General features: G+C 44.5%; 1 protein-coding gene across 2 annotated transcripts; it reads right to left on the reverse strand.

Moving 5' to 3' along the window:
- Window positions 1–273: 273 nt before the first annotated feature.
- Window positions 274–5497, reverse strand: NDUFAF4 (NADH:ubiquinone oxidoreductase complex assembly factor 4). Of its 2 annotated transcripts, none has more exons than XM_033143460.1 (3): window positions 5338–5497; window positions 3385–3482; window positions 274–988 (listed from the first exon to the last, which is right to left on the reverse strand). In XM_033143460.1, exons 1-3 carry the CDS (start codon window positions 5453–5455, stop codon window positions 698–700), a joined length of 507 nt encoding a protein of 168 aa, XP_032999351.1. In that variant the 5' UTR covers window positions 5456–5497; the 3' UTR covers window positions 274–697. The 2 variants fall into 2 exon arrangements, with proteins under 2 accessions (XP_032999351.1, XP_032999350.1); XM_033143459.1 differs by having other exon boundaries at window positions 3385–3492; window positions 5339–5494.
- Window positions 5498–11029: the final 5532 nt, after the last annotated feature.

Genomic DNA, 11029 nt, shown 5'->3' on the forward strand with positions numbered 1-11029 from the left:
AGCTCTTCGTGGGTATGTGGCCAATAACCAAAAGGCATGAATTCAAAGACAAAAAGGCGGCAGCAGGAGCTATCAAGGGCTTCAATACAAAGAATTACAGCCAGTAAGCCAGTAACACAGAGCAAAATTGCTTTTGGTTCCAAAACCATTTGTTTCTAACTTCCGTAATTACGCCAAAATTAAAAGAATGCCTACCCTAACTCAATTTCCCCCATTTACTCTTTTGCCCCTCCCCTTTTGACCAGACACAGGAACTAGACACACACTCATTTCTCAGAAGATAAACACATTGTAACTCTGCTTTGCTTTAATTATAACTATTTACAGAATGTGATGAGGGCAAGAGATTCTGCAGAGCTCAGAGCAAAGAAGATCAGATCCAGATAAAATGCATTTTTGTTGCCTGGGGTCTGCGTAACAGACAACTGCTTCAGAACAGATGATCTCCCACGCAGCCAACATTTTCCGATTTTTGAATTCTTAGGGTGTATTTGCAGATTTTCTCAAGATTTTGCCTCCCACTTCACAACGGCATGCCCTGGATGGTTCATGAATGCAACAGTGAGAGAAAAGGCAGATACCGTTTCAATAAGACACAGTTTACAGGTGTGTGTGCGTGTACATGTGGAGAGGGAATCAGATGTGAAGTATTAAGGAGACACCAGCTTGGTCAGTCAAGATTTGGCAGACATTCTTATCAAGGCTTTAGCTGCTTTTTGTCTTGAGGAGGAAAGATCTCCACAGCAAACGGGATGAAGAATCTTAAGAGATCAGTCACATCCTTCAATTCTAATGAATATTCCTTTGCTATTTTCTCTGCAGTCCAGGTTTCCGGAGAGTGAAGATGATTATGGAGAAGGGTCAAGACTTCAACTATAGAGACTTTGCCTCTAGGAACATACTGAATATCCAAGGGACCAAGATCGCCTACTTTTGTAAGTCTGCGTTCCTCGCGCTTAGAAGGAAGGCTTTCTCCTTTGTTTTTCACCTAGAGTGGGGGAAATTATATAAAAAATAGTTTAATTTTAGCGTACAAGCTACACATGCTCCATCTGTTAAGGCAGGGGTAGACAACATGGGAACTTCCAGATGGCGTTGGACTTCATCATCCCATCATCCCTGGCCACTGGCAATGCTGGCTGGGGCTGATGAGAGTTGCAGTCTGTATCTTGAAGGCCACACATGGCCTACCCCTACCTTTTAACACTCCCCCTTTCAACAGAATGTAACTAAAAAATTCTAAACCCATTTCCTTTCTGAAAGCAGGACTTAATTGTGGAATTAACCTTCTCTATTTGGCTTGCCTGGTGCCTGACTTGATGACCTTCCTGGGCCAGGCAGAAATGACCATTTTCTTCAGATTTTAATAGCTTTAAACAGCTGCTCTGGATTCTGTTAGCTCATAGGAGATGTTTTGCTCTAGGAGGATTAGTTTGGTCAGAGTCAAGGATACTCTTCCAGAGTTAATGCTAAATAAAGTGGTGCCTCGCAAGACAAAATTAATTCGTTCCGCAAGACTTTTCGTCTTGCGGAAATTTCGTCTTGCGAGGCACCGTTTCCCATAGGAACGCATTAAAATTTAATTAATGCGTTCCTATGGGAAAAAAGTCCGGGGGCACCGGTCGGAAGGGGCGCCGGCCGGCACCGGAGCTGTGCGGCACCGCGTTTTAAGGCTGCAGCGAGCGAACTGTTCGCCCGCTGCAGCTTTAAAACGCGGTGCCGTGCCAGTCAGGAGGGGCGCGGGCTTACCTTTTGGCTCCGGTGGGGAGGGGTGCAGTCGGAGCGCGTCGCCATTTTGGGATCGTCTGCGCATGTCCAGACCCAGACATGCGCAGTCGATCCAAAATGGCAGACACGACGCGGAAAACACCCCTCCCCACCGGAGCCAAAAGGTAAGCCTTTTTAGCTACGGCGCGGCGCCACATTTTAAAGCTGCAGCGTTTGCTGCAGCCTTAAAACGCAGCATCGCGCGGCTCCGGGCCGGCTTACAGTGGTACCTCGCCAGATGAATTCGTCTTGCGAAAAAGAGCCATAGACGAATTCGTCTCGCGAGTCAACTAAAAACTCGCAAAACCCTTTCGTTTTGCGAGTTTTTCATTGTGCGAGGCATTCGTCTTGCGGGGTACCACTGTAACATTACTTCTGGTAAATGAAGGCCATGAAAATTTGTGTCCTGGGCTTTTTAGACTCATCTACCCATGTACTATCTGAAACCCAAGGGGTGCATTGGTTGCCACATGTGAAATATATTTGAATTATTTTCAGCTCTTGCACCCCACTACACTGCTATGAAAAAATGCTGTGACAGAGGATATAGTTTTTACCGATTATCCCAGGTAGAATGGCAGAGACTGGGAAGGAGTTCTGCCTGAAACCCTGCAGAGTGGTCGCCTGTCAGTCTCAACCAGGGGTGGCTAACCCACCTGTGGCCCAATAACACCTGGAGGGACCACAATTATTATAATCCTTGACCATTGCACATGCTGGCTTGGATTTACGGAGCTGGAGCCCACCAACTTTGGAGGGCGCTGTTTCCCTATCTCCACTATAGACCCTGAAAAAAAATTATTCACACTAAGCACACTATTAAAACAAGCCTAAAAGCATGTGATTCCTTCCTCCACACAATTTCTCTTCTCGTTTCACATGCAAGCGCAAGCCTTCCAAACAGTACACACTTGGGTCTGTAAGCCCTACTGAACACAGAATGACTTGCCGTTGAACAAACATGCACAGGATTGTGATATTCACCCATTACCTAAACATGCTCACTTGCAATTAAGTCCTTCCAAGTTCAGTGGAACCCACTTCCTATTAAGTATGTTTGGGATTGCAGCCTGAGAAATCTCAGATAGATTTGTCTAGGAACTATCGCATATTGACAGTGCCATTTTATGCATGTTAAATCAAAAATAAGGCCCATGAAACTCAATTGGTATTGTATCATTAAGTGTATCATTGCAAACCAGAAAATCCAGAACCAGAGTACCTTCTTCCTATGGAAATAGCACAAGATTCTGCTCTATCTTTCTATCCTAAAATACACTGGAGAATATTAAATAATATCTGGTTTATACATGGGCTTAGCATATTTTTTTTTTAAGGAACACCAAAATGAATGGCAAAAGGAACTGTAAAATAACAGCTAATTTAGTAAACTAGGGAACTATTTGGGAGGCCCGTGGAATATAGATAGATACAAATGTGATTCCTGCATTTATATAATAACTATAATTTGTTTGCATTGATGAAGAGTTTAAAATATGTACACACACAATCCAAGAGAGCAAACGAGACCTCACTTTACATGGACAAAAACTATGACTATTCTTGTCACTAAAGTGCTTAACTGGCACCTGCATATTCCAAGATAACCTGACTCACATGCATAACCGGATCATTGGACTCAACATAGACTTCCTTTAATAATGTGTGAAGGTGGTCATCTTTTCTCTTAATCTCTTCTTGGAATCTGTCGGTGTCTAAGGAGAGATTACAGAACACATTTTAAAGTTATATATTTCAATTCCCCTCCACCCCAGCTTAAGCAAAATATTACAACACTCAGGAGAATAGTTCATAATGCATGTAAGGATACTCCTGAATTAATACACTCCTACTTTCACAACACACACACATATATATTCCTGTACACTTCAGGAAAAATGCTTTGGCATGTGGGAATACGTTTTGGGATTTCCCGCACTTTTGCCGCTCTATTTGTCCTTCCGCGCTACTGCACGGAAGAAAGAGGATCCGGCTGGTGATTGCTGCCTGGATCCCTCCGCGCCTGCTAGAAAGCGCGCCAGGAAGCCTCCCGGTAACGGTCGGAGACTTGTTTCCCGCCCGGAAACACTCGCTATTTCTGTATTATGATTGGTTACTGATTATGCTATGACGCTGTTCAGTTTGTCAATAAATGGCCCCTGCTCTCTGTTAGCGGTGAGTAGAAGCGTGGAGAAACGAAAGAGAGAACACGCACAGAGAGTAGTTGGGGGAGCGCACCCCAACAATAGACTGCAGTCTCTTATTTTTTATTTGGCCTCTTTCCTGCTTTCGGCCGCACCTTTGGCTATTCTTCTTGCTGCCTATCCTATCCTCTTCAGAAACCTTTGCAACTCCAGACAACTTCTCACGACCTTCAGGAAAACCTCATAACCAGCGGACCCATCATAACCAGTGGGAGCAGGCTCTCCAGGATTACTGGTTATCCCAGAAGCTGGTTATCCCGACATTGGCACTAGCTTTGAAGCTCCCATTTCTCTCTCTAATGTGCAAGATTATTAACAGTTCATCCAGGCCAGTGTTCTATTGTCTACAGTAAGGGTGAGGAACGTGTGATCGTCAAGACTACAACTCCCATAATTCCTGGACATCTGCCATATTGAATAGGCCAACAGCATCTGAAGAACCATATATTCATGCTAGGTGGGGATATGAACCTGGATTTCCCCAGTCTGACACTCTATCCACTATCCCACACTGGCAAATAGGGAGGCATCCTCAGCAATCACAATTTACTGTTTTAAGGGGCTCTCAGGAAGAGGGCACGGATCCTGGCTAAGTAAGCTAGTACCTACGGATACTCTCATAGACACTAAGAGTTCTCAGTGTTAGAAATGGAATAAAATAAATATCTGATAGTGGACCAGAAATTCCTTCCTTCCCTATCTTAACAGGAATCATCGCAAAACCGGCAAATATTTGATGTGCACCCCCATTGTTTTAATTTAAGTTAATAATGAACAGAAATCAGGAGGGAGTGGGCAAATCTTAGAATAACAGATGGTCAAGAAAGCCAGCAAAACACTTGACAGACGTCTAAATTTGCCTTCCCAGTTGCCTTGCTTAGCTGCCTGGGCAGGGAACATGTGGCTCTGCAGACGTTCATGCACTACAGCTCCCATCACTTCCCGATCGCTGGCCGTGGCAGCTGGGGCTGATGGGAATTGTAGGCTGGCAAACATTAAAAAAAACATCCTGCTGGTTTCCTCCACCCGCCCAGGGAGACTACAGCTCCCAGCTTGCAAATCAGGCCGGTAGGCCGCGCTAAGGGCGCGGGAATACAGCTGGGAAGAGCAAAGAGCCGCGCGCGCGCCGCTTCCAAACGCCCAGGGCGCGAGGGACGGCGCTCCCAATGTCACCAGGGCACTTCCTAGGGTGCTGCGTCTAAGCCGCCGCACCTCTTGCAAGGAGGGCCCCTGGCACAGAAAAAGATTCCCGTTTCCTGCAAATGGTCCGAACAACCGAGCAAAGGCCCCCCCAGGGCGGCTCAGGCACCCAGCCCCGCCTTGCATAAGCGGAGCTCCTGTGCGCACCGCGCCTTGGCTAACTCACGGTCTGCAGGCTGCGGGTGCCGCGGGGCTGGCGCGGGCTTAGCTTTGGCGATTTCTCGGTGGGCTCGGCTCTCCAGGTTGAAGTTGCTGAACACGCGGGTCACCCTGGCGCCCATCATCCCGGCGCGCGGCCGACACTCACTTCCGAAAGCGAGGCGGAGACGCGTCCTATTCGGGCATGCGCGCCGAGAAGCTGGGAGAAACAGGGCGCCCCACGGCGGGCGGGAGGCCGGGCTGGCGCCGCCGGGAGCTCTGGGTAGACCGGCAGCAGGACGCATCGATTGGGCGGTGCAGTTGCAGTTTGCTTTGCACTCAGTTGAAGGACGTGTGGACATGGGCTTACCCAAAGGAGGAGCAGCTGTCCCCCCTTAATCAATAATAATAATAATTTAAAAAAATACATAGCTAAGTGAGGTTCTTCTCTCCCCAACAAAAATATATTGAAAAACAAGAAATAACTCTAACAGCAGTGTTAGAAACTCAGATATAAAAGCTAAATCCGGCTCACGGACAGTCCGGGAATCAGCGTGTTTTTAAAGGAATAGAATGTGTCCTTTTATTTAAAACGTATCTCTGCGTTATTTGTGGGACATAGGAATTGGTTCATATTTTTTTCCCAAAATACAGTCCGGCCCCCCACAAGGTCTGAGGGACAGTGGACCGGCCCCCTGCTGAAAAAGTTTGCTGACCCCTGGTCTAGAACAATGGGAGTTTCAAACACTGCCTGTGAGGTAGGTTTGGCTGAGGGTGAGTGATTGGCCCAAGGTCACCCAGCAAACTTCATGGCCCAGTGGGGATGTGAACCCTGGTCTCCCAGTTCCTGGTCTAGAACTCTTAACTACTGTACCACCACAGGTTAGGCTGAGACTGACAGGTTGCCCAGTAAGCTTCATGGCAGAGTCAGGTCCTAGTCCACACCTGCTCAATGAGACTTACTTTTGAGTAGGCATATATAATATGAAAACATACGCAAATGCCAGCAAACAAACAAACAAACAAACAAATGTATACAGTAGTGCCATATTGTGTAAGCGAGCCTCCTTCCCCCACAACACCATGGTCCTGATCTGAAGGACCATTCCCCCTCAACTGCAATTAATACAAATAGGATTCTTTCTATGCTGTTTTCTGTCATTAAAGCAATAGACTCACTAAAGTGGAATGTCCAGCAACGTGCCCACCCCTAATACAGATTGTGTTCTCCTAACACAGATTGTACACAGGGCTGGCAATCTAAGACATTTAGCTGCCAAAGGCAGTTTCCTGTAGGGAAGTTGACTGGGTTGAAAGCTGATTCTCTCTCCAGCCCTAGTGAAAAGAGTGTCCTCCTCTGTACCTGAGGGCAGTGAACTAGTTTAGGGCTGCAGGTAAGGCCATGTGACACACACTGCTTTGCCCAATGATGGGAAGGAATGGTTGGGGGGGGGCTCAAGGTGAATAGCACCCCAGCACCTGCCACCTGAGACATCATTCTGCCCATTCAAACTGTTATGGCCATTTTGTACAGAGCCATGATCCTATGCATGTTTGCTCAGAAGCAAGCCCCACAGTCATTCAGTAGTTAAGTGTTCAAAGAACAGAATCCTTGATCAGTGATCTGAATAGGCAGCTAAACCCTTGCTATATACCGGTGGTTTATATATGCAGAGAATTTCATTATGAGTACTTGGGATGTGGCCAGAGACATTATTTCCAAGGTTGCTAAGCTTAACTAAATTCCCAGAAAACACAATGACTTCAGATTTCACTTCCTATGCAATAGGCTGCTGTTGTACTAACATATAGCCTTGAGCATCTAACTGCCATTGAGGCTGCTGAGTGCTACACACTCATTTCTTATTCTCCAGCCAACTTCCCTCTTGCCGCTGGAGGTTTCCCACGTGGACCATTCCTCAAAGAGAACAGTTATTTTCTTTACAGATGCATGGTTATATAACTTGGCCTTGGAATCTGCCGGAGGCCATCTGTCCCATGTGAATAGACTGACACAACAACTTATCAAAAATGACCAGCTTTCTGCTTATGTTTTACAGGCAACAAGCCAGCTATATTCCGGCATTTACCATCATAGCTTCTTAAGAATACATTCAAATGCTGTAGTTTTATTCCTCTTTTACTTTAAAGGCTAGTTATATTATACCCCATTATGGAGATTTCAAGTACCAAGTGTCACATATCTTATCAACTGCTTATTATTATGTAAGGGGAGACTGGGTTGCCATCTGTCAGGGATGTTTGTTGCTGGTTCCTGCATTGTAGATCCTATGTCAGGAGTGTGGTCTTTATGAAGATGTGCTCTCAGACTCCTCAACACATTTTTTTATTTCATCCCCCTCCCCAAAAATCATTTCATTCTTGTATTAGGAAATCATTGAACTGTAACTGCATTCAGGATCCATGGTAATAAATGGAATGTTCTCTGATGAGACCAGAAATGATTAATCCATCATTCCAAGTATGCTTACATTCCACGGGGACTTTCAGATCATTCCTTGTGCAGATGAACCAGCTGGGTCACAATGAAAGAAGCTATAGCTTAATTGTAGAGTTCATGCTTTGCATAAAAAAACCCTAGGTACAAGTCCAAGTTTAAGGCAGTTAAAAGGGCCCTTGTAAGCAGGGGTGCAAAAGATTATTATTATTGATTGATTGATTTAATTTGTATACAGTACTGCCCTTTATCCAAATATTACAGGGCGGTTCACAAAAATCAAAATGAGAACATGCAGTACATAATAAAACAGGAATGAAAATAAACCAATAACCCTCCTCCCACAAACATTAAAAAGCCATAGAATGTTCATCAGCCAAAGCCTAGTTATTTGCCTGGGAACCTCAAGAACTTCTGCCAATCAGGATAGACAGACGAATGGCTTGGCATTATATAGGCAGCTGTATCATATGAATATATATGTGTGTGTTCACAATTAGAGCTATACTTCAAGAGATTACATAAAACTAAATAAATATAGTTACAGGTAGGTAGCCGTGTTGGTCTGCCATAGTCAAAACAATTAAAAAAAAATTCCTTCCAGTAGCACCTTAGAGACCAACTAAGTTTGTTCTTGTTATGAGATTCCGTGGGTATCTGAAGAAGTGTGCATGCACACGAAAGCTCATACCAAGAACAAACTTAGTTGGTCTCTAAGGTGCTACTGGAAGGATTTTTTTTTAAATTGTTTTAAATAATCTAACAGAGAAAGGGAGGGGGATCCCAGAAGGATAGGAGCTATAACTCAATGGCAGAACACATGTTCTGTATGCATGTTCTGTATGCAGGTAGCCCCAAATTCAATATCAAGTATCTCCAGTTAAAAGGATGCGATCTTCCAGAGGTAAGTCCCATTGAGTTCACTGCCACATAAGTGTGCACAGAACTCCTGCCTAAGTGAGTAAAACAGAACAGTATATTGTTGCAGGAAAAAAGCCTACTCAGGCAAATGGTTTCATTGCTGAACAGACACTGATTTCTCAAAAGATACAGGAAATTCACAGAATTATTCCCTGAGGACTTCATTTCACAGGTAGATCAGAACTGCTGAAACTGATGTGCAACTCAAAGCTCACAACTAACTCTCTGCTGACTTCACAGCTGATAGGACTTTAATGGTGTGCTGTTCATCTCAGCATGGAACTCAGCCTGTCACTGCAGATATGTCGACAGAGCAGAAATTTCAGGAATGAATATTTTTGTATCAGAAGACTTCAAATGCATTTATGTAGTAGCACATCAATGATTCAGGGTGTAAATAAAACAACACACTTTGTAGATGTGTAGGAGAATCAGCTTTGAGTCTAAACACATGCGCAGAGCAGCAGTGGACTGCTTGACCTCCATATGGTTGCACCACTCTTCTTTACCAGAAGGCAGAGGGGGAGGGGCAAGATTGGCGCAGTGCAAATGTACTGGATTGGCTCTGCCAGTGCATTTGCACAGTGCTGCCCTCACCACTGCCTTGCCCCTCCTCTTCTACATCTTGGTAAGCAGCAGCACTGTGATTGATGGAAGACCAGTTGAGTGCTGCCACCATGCCACACGCTACTGGCACAGAGTCCATCAATGGTCAAAGGTTTCCCCATTAAGGCAAAAAGCAGCCACAGTCTGGCTGTGGTTTCATTTATTGAAATGAAGATGTAAACGTATAGAATATTATCAGCTTTCACAATAGCAACTCATGCTGTCCCATTGCTATAGCTGCTAAAGTAAAGGTAAAGGTAAAGGACCCCTGACAGTTAAGTCCAGTTGCAGACGACTCTGGGGTTGCTGCACTCATCTCGCTTTACAGGCTGAGGGAGCTGGCGTTTGTCCGCAGACAGTTTTTCCAGGTCATGTGGGCAGCATGACTAAGCTGCTTCGGAACACTGAAACCAGAGCAGCGCACAGAAACACCGTTTACCTTCCCGCCGGAGCAGTACCTATTTATCTACTTGCACTTTGGAGTGTGCTAGCACTGGTATAAAGCAACTGTGGCATAAAATCTGTCAGTCCCAATGTTACTTTTATGCGTTGCTCTTAAAGCAATTATTCTAATAGATACCAGGTAGTGAGCACTATTAAAATCATTGCTTTAAGAGCAACGCATAAAATTAACATTGGGACTGACAGATTTTATGCCACAATTGCTTTATACCAGTGCTAGCACACTCCAAAGTGCAAGTAGATAAATAGGTACCGCTCCGGCGGGAAGGTAAACGGCGTTTCCGTGCGCTGCTCTGGTTCTCCAGAAGCGGCTTTGTCATGCTGGCCACATGACCCGGAAGCTGTACGCTGGCTCCCTCGGCCATTAACACGAGATGAGTGCCACAACCCCAGAGTCGGACACGACTGGGCCTAATGGTCAGGGGTCCCTTTACCCTTTACCTGGTATCTATTCATTTGCCTCAGATGCATTTTTAATAGTTCTGATCCATCTCTAAATAATGTATTGTTAATTCATTTAGGAAATAAAATCTGCATATCATACATCCAGACAGATAGTCTTATTATTATCAGTCACATGTTCCCACTCAGATCTGTTTTTAATTATTTATTCTAATATAGCTAATGGTACAGAAAGGAGCACACCAACTCTGTAATGAAAAACACACAAATACAGCTATTTCTGAAGACTAAAAGGAACTTCACATTTTGTATTATTCATTTGCTGTTTCTAGAGCTGCAAGCTTTAACTGACTAGGTGATGTAATTAATTAAGTGCCATTTTAAGCACAAAATAGACAGTGGTGCTATCAACAACAACAAAAACCCTCAGGGACTACTGACATTGCAGTAGAAGGGTCATGTTGATATACAATTTCTCACCTCCTGAACTAGAGTCAATGTGAAAGAAACTCCTTTCTTTTTGTATCCACAGCTTGAGGGTGAAACTGCTTTGGCTCTTATCCTTATGGAAAGAAGAAGCATAGTTATCTGAAGCCGAGAGCTCTTAAATGAAATAAATGTCAATACTGTCTTATCTTTTGGCTCTTCCAAGTTCTCATAGACCCCATACATGTTTACATTTAAAAGCTATTTAGTGTGCTACTTTCCTCAAATATTTCCAAATTACTGTTAATTGAAACATGGCCAGGGTAGCTTCTATAAGATCCCTATCGACAGCACCTGCCAGAAGGTTTTTAAATATAAAAGACTTGACAGAAAAGGAGAAAGGGATGAGGTTGTAACAAGCAAACTCAGGTTGCAATCCTAATCC

Source organism: Lacerta agilis, chromosome 3, assembly GCF_009819535.1.
Source record: "Lacerta agilis isolate rLacAgi1 chromosome 3, rLacAgi1.pri, whole genome shotgun sequence".
In the NCBI taxonomy this organism is placed as follows: domain Eukaryota; kingdom Metazoa; phylum Chordata; class Lepidosauria; order Squamata; family Lacertidae; genus Lacerta; species Lacerta agilis.